Raw genomic sequence first — 22,478 nt, forward strand, 5'->3', positions numbered from 1 at the left:
GCACGCAATGACTCTAAATAATAATGATCACGCCACCAAACACAGATCAAAACTAAAGTAACGTGCCTGTTTTGAAAATGTAAGAAGTATAAAATACAGGTATTTGTGTTAAAAATGTAAGAAGTAAAAGTAAAACGTCTTCAGAAAAATAAGAAGTGGAGTTCACTGAAGTTATGAGAAAACCGTGTTTCATAGCGAGCATTGTGTACTGATACCAGAAAAATGTACTTAAGTACAGTAATGAAGTATTTGTACTCCACTACTTCCCACCTCTGCTCAAATGACATCAAACATCCAGTGAGAGTAGGGAAAAGTTAGCATAATGTTTAAAGACAACTTCTTCTTCTTCCTGCTACTTCTTCGGCAGTGTGGAGATCATCCGGCTGGGGAACAGCTTCTACATCGACTGGGACAGGAAGATGTACTACTCACGGAGCGACACCCCCGCCGAGGCTCGCACCACCACGCTGAACGAGGAGCTGGGCCAGATCAAGTACGTCTTCAGTGACAAAACAGGGACGCTCACGCAGAATATCATGACCTTCAACAAGTGCTCCATCAACGGCAAATCATACGGTGAGACTCATGACTTCTACCCGTAGTTCTGATGCCGTTTTCTATAATCAAGTTTGTTTTTCGTTTTGTGAATACATTAGCAGCTCTGGAGACTTTTTCTCCACAACAATGGCAAGAGGCATTGAAAAAAGTTCCTTTGTTTGTGATTTATGATCAATGTAATCTATAATAGCACACAATGATGCCGCACAGCATTTTATAATTGTGATAATTCATATAGGAATACAGAATTATGTCATATATAAAGAACATATCGGCTATTCATTTGAGTACACATTCAATTCCAATACAAAGTTGTTTTTAATATTTTTATTAAAAAGCATACATACAGCATTGATACAGATTCATGTTGGGTGGATACCATGCTTCATTTTAGATGTCCAACTGCAAAATAAATACAAATAGAAGGAGAGGAAAAACAGAACAGAAAAAGGTAGGAAAAAGCAAATAATAGTATAGTATATTAATTATAGTTCTTCTATATTCTTCATGCAACTGGTTCATTTATGTTTCTCAACTTAATACTTTTCTTTATCTTTTTCAGGTGATGTGTATGACTGCACAGGTCAAAGACTGGAAATAACTGAGGTGAGCTGGATGTTGATAATTAAAATTCAGCAAGTCCTTATACCTAGATTGCAATTAATTAAGTCATTTGTTTTTTATGTCATATTTTTCTATACAACTTCCTCGTTCCCCTATTTACAGCAGTGTTGCTTTATCATCTAGGAGTCATTGGATTTAACACTGTGGATGCTTAACCACAACACAATAGCTGTTGTCAATAAAATAACTGAAGACAGATTGATATCATAATGAGGATAAGGCTTGATTTTACCACATCAATTATATAAATGAACCTCTCTCTCTCAGCATACAGAGAGGGTGGACTTCTCCTTCAACACGCTGGCGGACCCCCGCTTCAGGTTCCACGACCACTCCCTGGTGGAGGCGGTGAAGCTGGAGAACCCAGAGGTCCACACCTTCTTCAGACTGCTGGCCCTCTGCCACACCGTCATGGCAGAGGAGAAGAAAGAAGGTTAACATATCCTCTGTCTTTGATAGATAAAACCAAATATTGTAGTGGCCACACATGGCCAACTTCATGTAGACCTGAAGGCAAATCCTCTTCCCTGACATTTCTGCTCCTTCAGGTGAGCTGTCCTATCAGGCGCAGTCTCCAGATGAGGGAGCTTTGGTAACCGCCGCCAGAAACTTTGGATTTGTCTTCCGCTCACGCACGCCGGACAGCGTTTCCATCGTGGAAATGGGACAGCAGCGCAGCTATGAACTCCTGGCCATCCTCGATTTCAACAACGTCCGCAAGAGGATGTCCGTCATAGGTCAGTAATCCTCTAGAAACAGATTGGAAATAATTGAGAGTTAAGGTTCCTAATCAGTATTCCTCTGTTTTTGGTGGGGGGGGGGGTTGGCCCACTAACAACCCACCTCAAAATTGAAATTATAATTATAAAACAACAAATGATAATCATGTAAAATGTAAATGGTCTGCAAAGACTAAGATCCCAAAGTTCCCCCCAACTGAAATTCCTCCATTGGACTCCTTTGTTTACTTCTGTAACATAGTGACATCACTGTGTAACATGCATGCTTCTATTGGCTAGCGCTTCAACACATTGTATGATATAGGCTAAGGGGTGGGACATTTCTAAGTGGTTGACCAATCACAACAGAGCCGGCCAGCTAACCAATCAGCAGACTGGGCTCTGGTTTCAGACAGAGGGTGAAAAGAGATGCTGCACCACAGGCAGTATGAGATAAATAAAGAGCTTTTTGAACATTAAAGCATGTAAACAAGTAGAGGCACAAAATACTAAGCTTTGAAGCTGAAAATCAGCATAATAGGGCGCCTTTGAGTAGATTCAGTTTATTTTATTCTGGACACTTTGGTGACATATACAAAATGATGCAATGAAAAAACAAGACTAGATATTAAAATAAAGTATTGCTTTCTTTTAATAATGTATTTCTTTGCTCTTTTTCCCTTTTCCTTATTCTTTATTTTCTATGTATTGTTTTTTTCTCATTAAGGCTACTCAAAACTGTGTCGATACATAACAGATCGGGACTGTATTTTCATATCATCATTTATTTCAATCATGAAAAAATAACTATTATTAAGGTGTGTGTGTGTGTGTGTGTGTGTGTGTGTGTGTGTGTGTGTGTGTGTGTGTGTGTGTGTGTGTGTGTGTGTGTGTGTGTGTGTGTGTGTGTGTGTGTGTGTGTGTGTGTGTGTGTGTGTGTGTGTGTGTGTGTGTGTGTGTGTGTGTGTGTGTGTGTGTGTGTGTGTGTGTGTGTGTAGTTCGGAGTCCAGAGGGAAAGCTCTCTCTCTACTGTAAAGGCGCAGACACGATCATCTACGAGAGGCTGCATCAGTCCTGCAGCAAGCTGATGGACGTCACTACAGAGCAGCTTAATGTCAGTAACATCTCACTGTGTGTGTACATGTTTGTCAACAAAAAAGGACATTTCTTTTTTAAAAGCAAGGCAAGTTTATTTAAATAGCACGTTTCAACACAAGGCTATTTAAAGTGCTTTACAAAATGGAAAGACATTAAGAGCATTAAGAAATAGTGCAACAGAAACACATTTTAAAATGGCCTTTAAAAAAACTGTCATTGAAAAGCAAAGAGAATAATATAAACATAAAACAAACTATATATATAATAACACAGGTATAAAATGCATGAATACAAGTTACAGTGCAGTGTAAGATATGAAAAGTTAAATTCAAAGCAGCGGCAAAAAGAACGAAAGTCAATTCTCATTCTCCATCTTTTGCCGGATGTCTGTCCCTGCATGGCTGTGTGTTAGTCAAGTGTGTTTGTGTGTGTTTACAAAGTTCATCCTAATGAGCATGTGATCCATCAAACTGCGTACATGCAGTTACATCAAGTCCACAGAGAGGACATTTCAAAACCTTTCAAAAAGCTTGGGAATGGGGGCACAGACATCAAACATAAAGTATTTACATGACATATTATCAACACATCCAGAATTAAGAGAGTTCATGTATTATACAGAAACATTACAAGCTCACACCACCCTAACCCTAACCAAACATCCCATAAACTAATCTCCCTAACTGCCTAATGATCTAAAACATGTATTCAATCAGTCTAAACATCGGTTGAAATAAAAAAGATCAGAGCTATTTTAAAGGTCCAAATAAGAGTTAAAAGGTTTTGATCGGAGGTTAAAAAAATCAATCATCATTGGACTCAAAGACTCAAATATGGATTATGTATTTGAGGGCTCATAAGGTCAGAAGTGCATACATCATTTCAAAAGTAAAGAAAATCCATAAATAAAAGGACCAAAAACAACAATGCATCGCTCCATCTCGCAGTACTTTCCCACATCCCTACCTGACCATGACACCTACTGGTTCCTACTAAAGACATGAATCTTTAAAAAGAGGTTGCAAATGCTTTGTAATTACCTGCTTGATGCTGTAGTCTACATTTACTCAAACAGGAGGAAATGCATTTGTCAGGGGCTATTTTTACAAACAATGATATACAATTTGTGTTCATTTATTAGGATTGTGTTGGATTGACTCAAGATAAACTACTGTAACATCTCCATGTTCATCTTTGTGGACAATTTATGTGATTTGGAGGAGTAGCCCTTCTGCTGGGGTCTTTTTTCAGTTTCTATTAATTTCCTTATATCTCCCTTTAATTCATTTTTTCAGATCAAAAACGGATTATCTCCAAAATGTTTTTCTCTCCTCTTGGAGTTTATTGGCTGGGTCAGAAAATACACACAGCTGGGTGTATTCTGTTCCTATCTCTCAATACAGTCAGTGTGTGTGTGTTGGTTGTTCCAGGATCTGTGTGGTGAATTTATGAGTGTGTACTTGCATATGTAATCCATTCAAGTATGTACATGCCGCTCTACAGGAGTTTGCAGGGGAGGGTCTGCGGACTCTGGTGCTGGCCTACAAGGATCTGGATGAGGGGTATTTTAACGAGTGGAAACAGCGCCACCATGAGGCCAGCACCCTGCTGGACGACCGGGAGAGCAAACTGGACGAGCTGTACGAGGAGATAGAGAAGGACCTGCTGGTAGGAAATATGACTCTCTTTTCACTAAGGCTCCTAATGTAAATACTGGATTTTGTGTACGAATTGCATGTTGATTGTGTATCTGAATGTGTGTGTGCAGCTGCTTGGAGCGTCAGCCATCGAGGACAAGTTGCAAGACGGAGTCCCTCAGACCATCGAGCAGCTGTCCAAAGCAGACATCAAAATCTGGGTTTTGACTGGTGACAAGCAAGGTGCATAACTTCACATATAAAGAGAGAATTGTATTTACTATATATCGTATAACTGTTTTGGTTTGCAAGGCCGATCCTTTTTTAACTTTTAATGTATTGAATTGGTTTGTCCCTATGTGTACTTAAAATATAAACTCACTTCTTTACAGGCAGTACAAGTTTTAAAAAATATATAATATGCCTTAAATCTGAGGGCATGTCCTTACATGTATAACAGAACGATTAAAATAAAACAATATTAAGAAGAAAAAATTGAAATATGTATATTTATATACACTTATTTTATGTATATATATATATATATGTATGTATATTTATGCATAGATACATACATACATACATACAGTACAAACATACATACATAGGCTACAGTACATACACACACACACACACACACACACACACACACACACACACACACACATGCATGCATACAGTACATGAATGCCTACATACATACATGCATGCACGCACACACACACACACACACACACACATACATACACACATACATACATAGACAAATGTAGTCTCAAATAAATCATGATTATACTAATGTATTACAACTACAATAGTTCTGCTTATAGCCCATAATTATATAGCAAAGTCGGTTGTGCCAAAACATTACTATCCAGCCACTTTATTTGGAGGTAAAGCACTAAGAAATGTTTTTTAAAATGCAGAGAAACACAATGTACACAACTATGCTTATCCAGTAAGCCAATCGTTAATCTTGGAAGAATATTTACACCAAACATTGTGTGTAGAATTTCCTTTTTTTCTCTTTTGTGGCAAAAGTGTAGTTGTCTGTCTGCTCATATTTCTAACCGCATTCGACCAAATAGATCAACCTTTGTATTTCGCTTTTTTTGAGTAACACAAATAATCCAGATACTCTAAGCAGCATCCTAATTTTGCAATGTGCATCATAAAATATCCTATCTCCTATCAAGTATTTCCGATGCTGGCCTGAAAATCATGCTGAGTCTTTAACTCTTATATGACTATTTTTATTGTATTTTTGTTCTGCTCTTCATATCTGTCTAAACAGTTTATTTACTAATAATTGATGTTCCAGAAACGGCGGAAAACATTGGGTACTCGTGCAACTTACTGCGGGAGGAGATGAACGACGTGTTCATCATATCAGCCAATTCTCCCGAGGACGTCAGACAGGAACTGAGGTCAGAGGAAGTGTAAAGAAACAGTTTGAGTTCACACTGAACTGAAGAAACTGAGCTGATTATTAAGCGCTGCCGTGCATCCAACCATTTGTATGTTTTCAGGGATGCACGAACCTCCATGAAACCAGGAGAGGATTCAGTGTTTTTGCCGGAAGGCACTCTGGGTAAAGGTGTGAAAGTGATGGCAGACGAGGCGGTGAATGGAGAGTACGGATTGGTCATCAACGGACACAGCCTGGTACGCTATGAGAAGTTTCCCAATTACAATCTGTGACTTGGTATACTCATACCTAAACTGGGAGAAAGTGATATTTGTATATTGCAGCCAAACCTCAAAAATACATTCCATAATATGGAACATTGCTTTCATTTGTGTGAAAAATAATTAACCAGACCTATTTAATAAAGACCTCATAAAAACTCAGAACCACCTTCACTGTTTGTACTTTGGACTTGCACCATTATGTTCATACTTGGACTTGCACTTTCAAATTGAGATGTATATATATTTAACATAACCATAATTATACATATCTCTATTTATGTAAACACCTTTAATATTAATTTATACTGACTTTTATTGTGTATTATTATCCTTGTGTAAACCTACATGTATGCTGGGATCAATAACGTTTTATTTTATTGAATCTTAATAAATTAATTTACTTACAGTTGAGCGCAATACAATTTTTGATGAACTACTTAATTCAAAATGTGTGAAAAAATGAATTGTACAACACCCAAGTAAGACTTCAGCAGTGCCTCTTTTTCACTTGTTTTGCAAAAAATATCTGATCTTTGCTCAATCTGACCACATTAGTCCAAGCCCATACCTGGTTTTTACTACCGCTTATTGGTATTTTAGCTACATCCAGTCTCTGACACTGTACAGGTTATATTTTCAGCTGTTGAATAATTCCGTTTCTCATCCCTTCCCTATTTCCCCCCCATGTTCCCTCAGGCGTACGCCCTGGAGCGCAGCATGGAGCTGGAGTTCCTGAGGACAGCGTGCATGTGTAAGGCTGTGATCTGCTGCAGGGTCACTCCTCTGCAGAAGGCTCAGGTGGTGGAGCTGGTGAAGAAGTACAAGGGGGCGGTGACCCTGGCCATAGGAGACGGAGCCAACGACGTCAGCATGATCAAAGGTACCAGAGCAGCTCTATGTGTAGAAGTTAAAGATAACATCATCACATAACATGTCAATTAGCTCAATTAGCTTGATTTACAAAAAGGACTTGCATAAAGTTCAATATCATAGACATGTCTTTGGGGGCATTTTGGGTACACTGACATGTTGACTGAAGGAGCCGGGGATCGAGTTTTGGTACATCTCTGCCCCCTAGTGGCCTCAAATTGAGTTATGCAGCTTTAAGATGCAACATTTTATGTGTTATCGCAGGAAACAAGAACAAAGTGACAGATTTTTTCTTCACTAATAGCAAATATAAATGTATTTTTATCCTAGCTGTTTTTTTGGATACAGAGTGATTCAAACACCTCTTTTCTTCCTCTCTTTGTCCACACAGCGGCTCATATAGGCGTGGGCATCTCAGGCCAGGAGGGCATGCAGGCGGTCCTCTCCAGCGACTACTCCTTCGCCCAGTTCCGCTTCCTGCAGCGCCTCCTGCTGGTGCACGGCCGCTGGTCCTACCTTCGCATGTGCAAGTTCCTGCGCTACTTCTTCTACAAGAACTTCACCTTCACCTTCGTCCACTTCTGGTTCGCCTTCTTCTGCGGCTTCTCTGCGCAGGTGAGAGTCCACTACGATAATTTACTGTCTACTTTTAATGGTCTCTAAATATCTCAAATATATTTTGCAAAAAGTATTCCATGGTGTTTTTCTAATGGAATAAAGGAAAACAAAACTTTTTTTTTTGCTGCAGCTTACGTTGCATTTACCAAGATCCTTTATTTTGGTTGATATGATTCTCTCCCATAAATCCCTTGGATTTGTATCTGATGGCCTTCTGTAGGGGCTTGAATCTTGACCTTGCTGCATCTGTATTATTAATATAATATATAATGTAAATATATCAGCCACTAAACAAGTACATATTTTTCAGATCATACTCCTGATGTTTTACCTAGAATAGGGATTTTTTTAGTTTTTGCGCTGCTACTTCTTCTTTACAAAATAAACATCTTTAACTCTTCTTTGTTTAAGAATAAGGTTTGCAACTTTGTCTTTCAGACGGTGTACGATGAGTGGTTCATCACACTCTACAATCTGGTGTACACAGCACTACCTGTCCTGGGAATGAGTCTGTTCGATCAGGTAATTTAAATATATTATCATTATGTATATTAATTACATGTATGAGTATTTATGTATGTTGTTTATTTATTTATTGTATTATTACTAATATTATTTATTTATCATTAGTACTAATACTTAACTTATTTATTATTTATTTTTCATTCACGTATTAAAACAAATCCTGCTATTGGAAAAAGGCATACACTAAGCCTAAGGCATGTTTATTTGTTTTGTTTTTATTAAACTGCTTGTAAATCAATCAATCAATCTAAGATAATAATACTTACAATACACACAGGTTCATAAAGTGTGTATGTAGTACGTGCATCTATCGCTCTGGAAAAAACATTGTAACATCTCAAGCTCTACATGCATGGGAGCCATTCCATTCCAGTGTTTGTTGAATACCAACACAGATACATTATGTCGTAGTTGTTGTAGTTTATAGAATAAAATAAATGTTACGTGTTAATAGTACTCAAACACATACCTATACATAGTAAAACCAGAGAAACTGATAATTTTGCAGTGGTCTCTTCATTTTTTCTAAAGCTGTTTATCATAAAAAAAACAGTTGACTTCTTCTCCCCCCCCCCCCCTGCTGGTCAGGATGTGAACGACGTGTGGAGTTTCCAGCAACCTCAGCTCTACGTGCCCGGTCAGCTCAACCTGTACTTCAGCAAGAAGGCCTTCTTCAAGTGTGCCCTCCACAGCTGCTACAGCTCCATGGTGCTCTTCTTCATCCCCTACGCCGCCATGCATGACACGGTGAGGGGGGACGGGAAGGATGTCGCCGACTACCAGTCCTTCGCCCTGCTCACACAGACATGTCTGCTATTTGCCGTCACCATCCAGGTGAGAGGAAGCTTTACTCTTATGGATAGTCTTTTGCAGTAATCAGGCTTAGAATTAAAGGCAAGGCAAGGCAAGTTTATTTATATAGCACTTTTCAACACAAGGCCATTCAAAGTGCTTTACAAAAAATGAAAGACATTAAGAAAATGGCATTTAAAATCAGTCATTAAAAAGAAAAGCTAATAAAATAAACATAAAAGAAAAGCTAATAAAATAAACATTAAAATAAAAAATACATGGATCAAAGTTACAGTGCAGTCTAAGATATGAATAGTTCAATTAAAAGCAGCGACAAAAGAAAAGTGTTCAGCCTGGATTTAAAAGTAGTCAGAGTTGCAGCGGACCTGCAGGTTTCTGGGAGTTTGTACCAGATATTTGGAGCATAATAACTAAATGCTGCTGAATCAGCTGCAGCTTCCTAATAGATTTTTTAGTGAGACCTGTGAAGACACCATTGCAGTAGTCGAGTCTACTGAAGATAAAAGCATGCACAAGTTTTTCCAAATCCTGCTGTGACATTAGTCTTTTAATCCTAGATATATTCTTTAGGTGATAGTAGGCTGATTTAGTAACAGTTTTAATGTGACTGTTGAAACTCAGGTCCGAGTCCATGACTACACCTAGATTTCTGGCTTTATCTGTTATTTTGAACATTGCAGACTGAAGCTCAGCGCTAACTTTTAAACGTTCTGCCTTGGCTCCAAAAACCATTACCTCAGTTTTATCTTTGTTTAATTGGAGAAAGTTCTGACACATCCAGTCATTGATTTGTTCAATGCACTTACTCAGTGTTTGAATTGGAGAATAGTCTCCTGGTGAAATTGTTACGTACATTTGGGTGTCATCTGCATAACTATGGTAACTTATTTTGTTGTTTTTCATTATCTGAGCCAGTGGTAGCATGTAGATGTTAAAGAGAAGAGGCCCCAAGATGGAGCCTTGAGGAACCCCACATGTCATATTTGTCAACTCAGATGTGTATTTACCTATAGAAACAAAGTTGTTTCTGTCCTTTAAGTAGGATTCAAACCAATTTAGAACTGTTTCCGAAAGTCCCACCCAGTTTTCCAGTCGGTCTAGTAATATGTTGTGGTCAACAGTGTCAAACGCAGCACTGAGATCTAATAATACTAACACTGAAGTTCTGCCACTGTCTGTGTTTAAGTGGATGTCATTAAAGACCTTTACAAGAGCAGTCTCAGTGCTGTGGTTTGGACGAAAGCCTGACTGGAACACATCAAAACAGTTATTTAAATGCAAGAAATTACTCAACTGTTGAAAAACAACTTTTTCAATGATTTTACCTAGAAATGGGAGGTTTGATATAAGCCTGTAATTGTTCATTACTGAAGCGTCTAGATTATTCTTTTTTAAGAGCGGTTTAATGACTGCAGTTTTCAGGGCCTGTGGAAAAATACCTGAGTGAAGAGATTTGTTTACTATATGAAGTAGATCTGAGGCCATGCAAGGCAAAACATCTTTGAAAAATCCTGTTGGAATAATATCAAGGCAGCAGGAGGAGGATTTCAGAAGTTGAATAATGTCCTCTAGGTTTTTATCATTAATCTGATGGAATTGTGTCATGGTGTTTGAATTGATTTTAAGTGGACACAGAGACAACACATTTGCTGTTCCTGATGCAGAGGCACTGACTGCTTGTCTGATTTTCTGAATTTTGTCAGTGAAAAAGGAGGCAAAATCATTGCACGCCCTGGTGGATAGAAATTCAGAGGCTACTGACACTGGGGGGTTAGTTAGTCTGTCGACGGTAGCAAACAAGGCACGTGCGTTGTTTTTGTTTTTGGTAATGATGTCAGAGAAGAACGATTGTCGTGCGTTTTTCAATTCCAAATTATAAAGGCCAAGTCTCTCTTTATAGATTTCAAAATGAACCTGGAGATTTGTTTTTCGCCACCTGCGTTCAGCTTTTCGACATTCTCTTTTTTCTGTTTTCACGGTCATGGCCTTTCTCCATGGAGATATTTTCTTGCCAGACACTTCCTTCCAGGTCACCTGTTATGCAAAATCCCCTTTTTCCTGTCTTTTTTACATAAACATGTGTTCTGCGTTAAGAGATTCTGAAAGTTTCAGGAAAAAAGACCCCCTCTCTTTTTGTCCTGATCCATTTCTATAAAAACCTGTCTGAAAATGAGCTGATCAGATTTTGGCCACTTTATGATGTCATAAGATTTTTTGGCTTGTGTAACCATTAGCCAACCAAGGTAACACCCCCACCTAATCACCTGAATCTCCTCCTAGAGCAAAAGAGTAAAAGACACCGAATCAGCACTTTTGAAACAGGGCTGAAACAGAGGGGATTATGGGATGCTACAATGATCTGTTTGGTATTTGGAGCCAAACACTTCAGAGACATGTTTTGTATATATCTGAAACCTATAATATATTGATGAAAAACAGTATAATAGGGGACCTTTAAACAAATGACTCATATGTTGTGTTTTCTCTCCGTGTTCATAGTTGGGTTTGGAGATGTCTTACTGGACGGCGGTGAACACTTTCTTCGTGTTGGGCAGTCTGGTCATGTACTTTGCTGTCACGTTCACCATGTACAGTAACGGCATGTTCCTCATGTCTCCGTCAGCCTTCCCTTTTATCGGTGAGTGGGCAATTCATTAACTTACAAGATAATTGAATTTAAAGAAAGTCTTATGTACGTTTCCAACATTCGTCTTGGTTAGCGAGTAATGCTTTGCTTATATTTTATAAGCCTCTGACAGAGAAAAGTTGCCAGTATAATTCAAATGAGTTTGATTATACTTGCAAACACAGTGTCAGAATAGTGTTTGGTGTGTTTGCACATTCAAAATGTTGTTTTACAACAAAACCAACTACCAAAACTGGCTCTGATCACTGATGTGTGATTATCCAAAATAAAGTTTATTTTTTTAGATAATCAAATTCTCAGAACCCTTGTGTCAAAAAGGTCACCAAGGTCAGTTTTTCCTTTTTTTCAGCAAAACATTACTTGCATCATTGTCATATATGTTTAAAAAGTATCCTTTCAGTCTTGACACAACATTTGGCAGTTAACATTTCAAACAATATCCAACTCGAGTGATGTTTGTTTTGTTGCCTGAACTTCTCTTCAACAATGGAAAATGATATTATATCTCAGGAATTAAATGTTTTATTGTTAATCTTGTCTATTGAACAGTTAACATTTGTATTTTTTCCCTCGTTCAATGTTACTTCCATCCAGAAAGTAAAGGTTATAAGTGCATTTCTTTTTTAAACTGACATGTGGAAAACATAGAAACATTTACAAATCTTATTATGTGTGTATGTTTATCCAGGAACAGCCCGTAACTCTTTGAACCAGCCCAACATTTGGCTGACGATCCTCCTCACCTCCATCCTGTGTGTCCTTCCTGTGGTCACATACCGCTTCCTGTTTATTCAGCTCTGCCCCACCATCAACGACAAGGTACACATGAAGCTACACTTAACCTCCAGGCATGCTAAGAGTGAAGCTGGAGGCTATCATCAGTATCATTCACACACACACACACACACACACACACACACACACACACACACACACACACACACACACACACACACACACACACACACACACACACACACACACACACACACACACACACATACACGCACACACACACACACACACACACACACACACACACACACACACACTACACAGAGAAAATGAAAAAATAGCCAGAACTTTTATAGAAACAATCTTAAAAACGATTTTAAAATTACAAAGCTAGTAAATCATGACAAAATACTTGAAAAATAAAATATGTGCAGCAACCGAAATTAAAATTGGGAGCTGTGCAGATTTAAAAAGAAATAGCTTTGAACATAAATGTGCAAAGTATACAGAGTGATGTGCAGGGTTCATAGTATTTAAGTTAACAAGATGTGTTCCAATCATAATTATTTAGTCAACAATCAAGCTGTAAGATGAGGGATATTTCTCAAACATGACAAACGTATTTATATTAGCTCTGCTTCTCATCAAAACCAGTATGTAAACTGCTATAAAAATACCTAGCACAACATAGTGATTATAGCCACATCAAACATCTTGGTCCTTGAAGACTCATCATTTCCCCAAATGAATCTCGAAATAAGTAAGCACATGTTTTGGATAAGTGAGCCAGCCTTTTAACAATCTGCCCCAAACTCTCAGATGATGTTCAAGGTGAGACAGGCCAAAGCCTCACCCGCCCCCCCCGCCTCGACGCACCCGAATCCGGCGCACCAGCTCCCGCCGCTCAGGCTACGCCTTCTCCCACGCGCAGGGCTATGGGGACCTGGTGACCTCGGGGCGCTTCCTGCGGCGTCCCGCTTTGTGCCGATCCTCAGGTTTGACCAACGCAGGCCGCACCACCACGGGCTTCAGTCCCATGGGCCGATCGGCGGGATACAGCCCGACGGGACGGCCGCAGAACGCCAAGGTCTCGGATGTGGAAGTTACGTCGCTGCAGATGTACAGAACTATCACTGACCCTTCACTCTGACAGAGAGAGGGTTCACTTTAAGATCTGGGAGGAGGAATGATGTCACCTGGACAGCAACTGGTGTTTTAAAAGCTTCCATTTGTTCAATGAAGAACTTGCTTGGGCTTTCCGGAAAACGTCATATTATCTGCACGGTCATCCAAGACAAGGTTTTGAAATGACCGTGCATTTTATTTTGTAACACTTTTATCAAGGGAACTACAGCAAAGTGTGTCGATGGATCCCTTTCTTTAGATCATGAGTGTTCATGTTCAACATGCCTCATGCATAGCCATCAAATGAGAGGACAATGGAAACAGCTACAGGGTGATTCACTCACAGATAGGAACAACCAAAGAAACCAGGGGAAACTTTTTGACTTCAAGAAAAGGACAAAGTGTCATCATGTTTACAGATTTCCTTTACCTCGGGAGTCTAGATGCACAGCAGGGCTTTGTGCAGAGGAAACAACCAGCAAAGCCATTTTTGTATACAATTATTTTTTTTTTTTGGTGTATTTTTTAAAGCATTTTATTGTTTTCTCTTTAAAGATTTTTGCACTTTGGCAGTGGGAGGCAACTGAATGTTTGAACGATCATGAATGTTTCGTAGACAAAGTTCATATTCTCAGTGACGGCAAAAGTTAAGAAAATCTGCACGTTTATAATTGTTTACTTCAATCAACCTTCTCTGTCTGCATTTAAGAGGTTTATCGTTCTGTACACAAAGTTATATTGGTGATATTTCAATCGATTCCTCAAGGTTTTCCAGTAGTTCAGCATCTTTGGTGCAGTCTTGGCATTCTGCATTCAGAGCCAAACGCATGTTTTAAAGGGCCAGTGTGTAGTATTTATTAGCAGAAATAAATATGTATAATATTAATTTCATTAATGTAAATCCTCTTTAGACCAAGATTGGTTGTGTGTATGTGATCTTAGGATAAGCACATCTACATTGTGTCCTTGGGCAAGACACTTTACCCGCATTTGCTCCTGTGGGTAATGTCCGCATAATGACTCTTACATGTCTAATATGTGTAATGTGTACTTGTAAAGCGCTTTGAGCACCTGTAAAAGCGCTCTAATAAAAAATGTAATGCATTATTATTATTATTATTATTCAGTTGGCTGCAATGCTTGATACGGCTAAATCCTACAAACTGCAGGTCCCTTTAAACGTGACGTATAAGTCATTTTGATTTGACATTCCATTAAAAAGCTGTTTATCAGATACTCCATCATATCATAATAAGTATGGGATAGGCTCAGGGTGGGACATCTCTAAGCTAAGTTGACCAATCACAACAGAGCCGGCCAGCTAACCAATCAGAGCAGACTGGGCTCTGGTTTCAGACAGAGGGTGAAAAGAGGTGCTGCAGCACAGGCAGTATGAGAAAAATAAAGAGCTTTTTGAACATTAAAGTATGTAGACATGTCACAGAGTAGAGACACAACATACAATTATGAACCTGACATTGAGAATAATGTGGCTAATAATGCGGCTTTCACACCAGCGCTTTTCCCTTTCTAGCTCCGAGCGGGAGCTTTTCTGGTTCAGCTCCGGTTTCCCTTTTCTGCTCCCGCTCTGTTCACACCGCCCAGAGCTGCCGCTGCTGCGTCATGACGTCACCGTTTACGTGCCTGCTTCATAAAATCCAAACCGCGCGGAAATCCCTCACATCGACAACAATGGCCGATTGTATTGAAGCGCTGTTCGCTTTGGTTATCCTCTTACGAAACAAAATGGAAGGCATCGGACGACTTTACAAGGGACGACTTTACTTGGAACTTTACAAACATCACATGCGAAATGCAAGACTTCTTTGTGGTCTTCAGCATCTACTTCAACCCGCCTCGACGTAAGAGAGACGTAAGCGACGCCGCCTCTTAGCTCCGAAGCTCTTGCCTCTAGACCGACAATTTTTTGGAGCTGGAAGTGAACCGGATTCCGGAGCTAAGAGGCGGTGCCTCTGCGGTGTGAACAGGAAAAACCGGTACTTTTCAGGCTCCAGCTCCGAGTCGGAGCTGAAAACGCGTTGGTGTGAAAGGGGCATAATAGGCCCCCTTTAAGAAGGATGGTGGATGCCTTAACGTCATAAACGGTATTGTGTGTATCTGTGACCACGTGCGATTCAATCAGTCAAATTAAATATCAGCACACTAAAAGTTAAACCAAAGAATATGATTTATTAAGGCTTTGTGTGTGTTGTAGTCTAGTTTAAAGAGTCTGATGCTGGAGGTCAGTGTGGTGAATCTGATTTGCACCACTGCCAACTCAGTTTTTATTACTGCAAAGTGTTCATCATGCAACTATATTGAAGGTGCAGAATAAAACATTTAATCCATGTTTGTGAGCGGTTTCCTGCAATTGTATCTTTGTCAAAATGTTTATTATTTTTTAAATCAAGCTAATTTGGTTGTTTGTTTATCGATGTTGAATGTTTTCAGTGACGAAAGGTATAGTAGAGAATCCAGTTTGTGTTTAAACTGGAAATAATTCAAAAGATGGTGACAGCTTTATATCTTGCCCAAATTGCAGGTCTGCTAATGTCTTTTTACAATGTTTCTGTGGTACTTTCCAAAATAAATTGTAGCCATAATAAAAACACAAGATATGCATCAGTATTTTACTATCAGATATATTTAGCCCTGAAGACTGAAGCTGTAACATGAGGAATATTTTTTACAATTATTTACCAAACATGAAAATATCATTTAGCTCTGCTTTTCCTCATAATCATTTTGTAAAATGTTTTACTGTAATAAAAAGATCTAAAAGATCAAGATGTTTTGTCTGTGCTCTCAAACCTTTTTTCCTTTAAGAAAAATATGTGTAATTTACATTTCTTTTTTGAGACATTCTCTTGAATGCAGTGTATTTTTCTAGAAACTTAGAGGTAGACATTTATTTTTTTATACAACTTAAATAATGGTTTATGGCCAATTCAGTGTTTTCACAGCTTTCCACTGATACTTTGGGCCACTGGGTCTGGTAGGGCGGTTTGATCATTTCTCCATGAATCCAAATGTGAGTGATTCTGTATCATAGTGGCTCTGCTTTTAGAAAATATGATCTGCACCAGTGGTTTTCTGTATATTTTCTCTGTGACATACCTTGTATAATGTCTGGACAGAGAAGGGACTTTACACTGCCTCTTCATCTCCAACATAAGTCCAATAGAATTTCGAGTGAACATTACTGGTTGACCGGCAAATGTTCACAACATATTTTTTTTAAATGAGTAGAGACTGCCCAGAGCCCAATCTTTTTATAATCCATCGACATGTTCAGAAACAGCAACCAAAATGAAAAGAGAAGGTAGAGATATTACTCATAGTTATTAGAGAAATGAATGTCAGTCAAATTGAAGAACATTTTAAATGAAAGTAAACATAAAATATAATTGAGTTTTTATCAAATTCTTTGTCTAATAAAACTACAAAATGATGCTGAGCCATCTGACTGCTGTCAGTTAGCTGTCACCAGCAGATGGTGTAACAACCCTTTAAACCACATCAGTATAATACCTCCATCATGTTTCCAATTACTATTGTGTAACATTGAATGAATATTGTCTTGCTGGAACACAACAACTGTGGAGCTTCATTAAAGAAATAAAAAACAACATATATATATTGAGGGACACAGGCAGTAATATATGCAGTATGTAATATATGACACTGAACTGTTGAACTGTTGGTTTGGTGAAGAGTATTTGTTACACCCCACCCTTAAAACAGAATTCCACCACTGACCCAAATAGAACATTATTTATATTGTTATATACATGATTACATGTCATTTGTTAGACACTTTTATCCAAAGCAACTTACATACATACTGTGGACAATCCCCACAGGAGCAATTTGGGGTGAAGTGTCTTGCTGGGACACCACGACATGCTGACTGCAGAGGGACTCGAACTTGCTACCCCCTGATTCGAAGTCCAGCACACTATCCACTGAGCCACAGCCTCCCTAACACAAATAATCAAATCCATAGAATGTATTATAATCAAACATAGTGTACAAATATTCATCCTGGACAGAGGCAGATCCACAGCCCTCCCCCCCGCCAGAGGCCTCTCTTCTGCTGCTGAACTGGAGCTTTTAACCTCTTCCTTCTCCAGGTGCACCTCATCTGAACTATGTTGCAGCAACGCAGCACACCTGACGAACTACAGGGAAAAAGGAACACGTACAGCCGTAATACCCCCACTCTTAAAACAATGAATAAATAGAAAACTAACACCGTACTATTCTATTCGTTAACATGTATGTATAATTTCCCTGACTGTTTAAGGCTGTATGTAAGGCAGCCAAACACACATAAGCACACTAGGCTTAATATATCAATATGAAAACAAATGTGTATTAGATCAGACAACTATTTAGGACTACTGACAAAAGTGTCAACCTGGGTCAAATGTGGAACAACAAGATTTACTAACTAAGATGCTGACACATAGAATAAGCAGCAACCTCACAAGTAGCCACATCAATGAAACAAAATGACTACCACCGCACCATGAGGTAACAAACAAACTACAAAGCCAACCAAGTTACTGCGTTTACCGACACAAACCGTAACACACATGTCCAACACAGTGTGGAGTGCAACAGCCACAAATCAAAAGGATCACCACAAGTAGACCAACTACAAAGTTGCTGCCATTCACTAATAGCAACACACTATGATCCAACAAAAGGGAACTGCCACTACCACAACACAAAAATGGTCACCATGTGATCTTCCAACCACATACACAAGTTACTGATGGATGCAGGAAACCAGCAACACTGGTTCACAAAGAGATACGTTGTTGTGCTCCCTATCTCTGTTTCTTATCTAATAGAACTGCTCGGGTCTTGATAGATTGAGTGGGGAAGTTCATGAGATCTTTCTCGAGGGTTATCAAGAATAACTTTTATCCAATGACCTTTTCCCTCTCTGTCTGTGTCTGTGTATTCTCTTGTTCCGATTAACCCAGCCAAATCTTTTTTCTTGTTTTGTATCTATATCTACGCCGGGATCCGGAGTCGAGGCTGATCCTCTTGCTGTAGTCCTGTGTCTTGGATCCTCTATCCCGAGTTCTGGATTAAGTCGTGGACTTCGGGTCGTGGCTGAACCTGTCTCTGCGGTCCTGCCTTGGGTCTCGTCATGCTGCTTCCCTGATGGCTTCCACAGGATTGTAGCTGACATCCTCGTGGATTCATCTTCTTATTACAGACACATGCATTTCCTTACCTTCGGTCTATATGCTGTAAAATGTATTATCTCTTCGATTTACACACGGCATCTATTGCACGTCTGTCCGTCCTGGGAGAGGGATCCCTCCTCTGTTGCTCTCCCTGAGGTTCCTCCCATTTTTTCCCCTTAAACTATGGGTTTTCTCTGGAAGTTTTTCCTTGTACGATGTGAGGGTCTAAGGACAGAGGGTGTCGTTTTTCTCATACTGATATTCTGAACAATCTGTGCTGTTGTATTTGCTGTAAAGTGTCTCTACTGTAGGCTATTTTTATTATATGTACAGCACTTTGGCTCCACCAAAAATCGTTTATAAATGTACTATATAAATAAAACTTGATTTGATTTGAACACAAGCTCACTTGACGAACCAGGCATGAGCAACTACTAATTTGCTACAATTAAATAAATGGCAGCCACAACACCCATGTGACCACCAAAAAGCGGACTGCAACAACCACAACACACATGGTCACACTGTAGTACACACAAATGTTGCCCACTTACACCTAAGCAGCAATCCGAAAGTGACCCAACAAATATGGAGTGCAGTTATTACTAACTAAAAATGTGACAAACCACAAGTTACTGAACGTACAGTTATTATAGCTACACAGAATGGCCCAACAAAAGAAGAGTCACAAGTTGCTGTGTAAAAATAGTGAATACAAGCAGTAGTGAGGCACCCCAACCAACCCTGAGCTGCTGGTGGAGATGACTAACTTAACCTAGCCTAGCTAGGTGACATATCTAGGACCTAGATATAGCCTACACAGCAATACACTAAAGCGTACCCCCACTCAGGATTACCACCAAAAATAAGAAAGGCAAAACAAAAAAGTGGTAAGATCTTCCAACCTGTCTGGTGACTAGTCAGGGTGCAAACTGAAATTGCTAGCTGGTGAAACAATCAAATGCCCAACTAAACAGCAATAACCACACATTAACTCAATCCAAATCTCTACAAAGCAAACAACGGCCACTAGATACAGACAAATACTTACACATTTACCTCACCTCATGGACATTCAATCTCAGACGAGTCCGCATTTCTAATGCCCTACCCTTAAAATGGCTCTATGGGGCTAACAAAATGACACAACTGACCCAAATAGAACACAGAAGACACCTTCAAATAAATAAAATCCATAGCATTTATTATAATCATAGTGTACAAATATCCATCCTGGACAGAGGCAGAATCACAGCAGTCCTCTTGACCTCTTCTTTCTCCAGATGCAGCTCATATGAACCTTGTAGCACCAACACAGCACACCAGGAAAGAGGAATAGGGAAAAAGGAACAGGGAACACATAAAGCCGTAACAGTATTTATGATGTTGAAAATGGGCATTGTGTATGAGATGAAAAAACAATAAAAGAAAGTTGGCTCAAAGGTATAAAGCTTCATGTTGTTAGATTTTAAATTGGGTATATTATTAGCAATTGCAATTCATCCTGAAGAACATGAATGTGTTGTTCACAAAACCCATCTACTAACAGTGAAGAAATGTAACAGAATGAGGGGACACTTTAACTTGCTCATGGCGCTAGTGGGAATGCCAGGGGATGACAATGTCAGTATAAATTATCCTCTGGGGACCATGAATTTCAGAACATGATGACATCCATCCTCATGTTGCTAACACCTGTGCGTCATGATGCAAGCAAATCTGTGATGGGAGGAATCATCCACTCCAGCTGCAGTGTGGCAGTTTTGCAGCTTTTTTTTACCAAGTGCACAATAATGTGGATCAGCTAAAATGATTCCCACTCTAAAAGCTCTGTGTGGATCTCAACAGCACAGCCCCTTCAGAGCTGAGTGTGTTCAGCCTCCTATACACACTGGAATTGAAACACTTCACCTGTACTTTCAGGGCAAAAAGCTCTCATTTACGTTTGTATATCTGAAAGTATCTTATCTATGTGTCTTAACAAATTATATAGCTTATTAACGGTCAAAGTTAATACAAAAAAGCTTCTCATATGTGAGGATTAACTCAATTTATTTAGGTACATGGACCCAGGTACAAAGAAACACAATGTGAATACAGGGCATCAGGAAACCTAGAGTATTCATTTGTAAAAACCATAATCATCAGCCTCCAAAAGTTAAATGGAAAACTAATAAATTAAAAACGAATTAAAGTGCTTTACTTCAGCTTTAGACTTTTACTTTATTACATTTTAGAAGGAAATGTTTCATTTTTTTTTTACTGCACAGCTTTACTGTAGGTTACTTTTGAGATTAAGAGTTTACACAGAAAACACAGTATGAATTCATAAAATATCAATCAGAATCAGATTATTGTGCTATGCAAAAGTATACAAAAGTACAATTGTGCCTCACCCAATACAACTGCAAAAACTCCAAATGATCAATTGACAGATTAATCAGTTATGGTAATAATAACAACAGCTGCAGCTCTGGACTCCGTGGATCTCATGACTTTACAGTGTGCCATCTGAAGGGGAGTGAACAGATCACATATGATGGTTACACCGTTTTACGCTTCACCTTGACTGAACATGTACAATACAAATCTTAGTCATAATGAGTCTTGGAGAAGGAAAGGTCGGCGAGGGCCCCCTGCTCTAATTTGTTTCTCAGTAGATTCACCAGGGTGTAACCTGTCTCTTTCCCAGGGCATAATGGGATAGGCTCCAGCCCCCCGCAGCCCTGAAGGGGGTTTAGCAGCTCAGACAATGGCCTGATAGATAACATGGATGGATTATTCATACTCACACCCTGAGATTATCTGGGATGAAGAGGATATTTTTCACCTATAACTATCATACAGTTTATTTTAAGAAGTAAAAAACCTGGCTCATTTAAAGCTGGTCTTCTATGGGGAAGACAAAAGTTCAACAAAGAAAAAAATGTCAAGGTATTCTCCTGGCAAATGGCTTGTGTCGGATGGGTATTTCATAGTCAAATAAATACTTAAACAAATATTTATAACAGAAAACCTCAAACCTTTCTTCTTTATGATTATAGTTGTGTCAGAGGCAGACATTGAAATGTGTTTCTGCATCCTTTTTTTAGTATTCTTTTTACATGTTTAGCAAATGTGTCATTCTTAGATTGTAGGTGATGGGTTGAAACTGTTATTTAATTAGCTGTGTTCAAATTTGGTCAATCATGTGGGTTCAATACACTTGAATTATTTCTGCCTATGCTCTTTCTCAAACTATAATAAGTATTAAATAAATACACTGCAAACAAATGATCTGCTAAACTGTGATTAAAATAAAAGTGAAAGCTCTACTGCCCTCCTGCGACAGAAGAAGCACTATTAACTGAATGCTGCATTCAGGGCATGTACAAAAAAGTAATTGCAGGAGTCTCGTTGAAAAACACATTTTGCATCAATATGTTGAGAGGTATGACAACCTTTATTTCTTACAGTATGTAAAACATGTGTTTAAATGTGTGATTTGTTTGTGTTAGCGTCATCTAGCATATTAATTTAGCATGGGATAGAATAGAACCGATATAATTGAATCGGCATCACCACTCGCCCTCACATCCCCACAATTTCCCATAGACTTTGAATGCAGCACTGG

General features: G+C 39.0%; 1 protein-coding gene across 1 annotated transcript in view; it reads left to right on the forward strand.

The window, feature by feature from the left end:
• Positions 1 to 15,413, forward strand: part of LOC117546444 (phospholipid-transporting ATPase ID-like) — a 53,362-nt gene extending 37,949 nt beyond the window's left edge. The window contains exons 13-28 of the mRNA XM_034216682.1: positions 368 to 576; positions 1,121 to 1,164; positions 1,450 to 1,615; positions 1,731 to 1,919; positions 2,900 to 3,015; positions 4,503 to 4,667; positions 4,768 to 4,879; positions 5,958 to 6,063; positions 6,166 to 6,301; positions 7,025 to 7,208; positions 7,590 to 7,813; positions 8,255 to 8,338; positions 8,930 to 9,175; positions 11,654 to 11,792; positions 12,490 to 12,620; positions 13,356 to 15,413. Coding sequence (XP_034072573.1) covers positions 368 to 576; positions 1,121 to 1,164; positions 1,450 to 1,615; positions 1,731 to 1,919; positions 2,900 to 3,015; positions 4,503 to 4,667; positions 4,768 to 4,879; positions 5,958 to 6,063; positions 6,166 to 6,301; positions 7,025 to 7,208; positions 7,590 to 7,813; positions 8,255 to 8,338; positions 8,930 to 9,175; positions 11,654 to 11,792; positions 12,490 to 12,620; positions 13,356 to 13,673 — 2,569 coding nt within the window. The 3' untranslated portion in view covers positions 13,674 to 15,413. The remainder of the gene's footprint in view (positions 1 to 367; positions 577 to 1,120; positions 1,165 to 1,449; positions 1,616 to 1,730; positions 1,920 to 2,899; positions 3,016 to 4,502; positions 4,668 to 4,767; positions 4,880 to 5,957; positions 6,064 to 6,165; positions 6,302 to 7,024; positions 7,209 to 7,589; positions 7,814 to 8,254; positions 8,339 to 8,929; positions 9,176 to 11,653; positions 11,793 to 12,489; positions 12,621 to 13,355) is intronic.
• Positions 15,414 to 22,478: the final 7,065 nt, after the last annotated feature.

The sequence above is a fragment of the Gymnodraco acuticeps genome, unplaced genomic scaffold, assembly GCF_902827175.1.
Source record: "Gymnodraco acuticeps unplaced genomic scaffold, fGymAcu1.1, whole genome shotgun sequence".
Classification (NCBI taxonomy): domain Eukaryota; kingdom Metazoa; phylum Chordata; class Actinopteri; order Perciformes; family Bathydraconidae; genus Gymnodraco; species Gymnodraco acuticeps.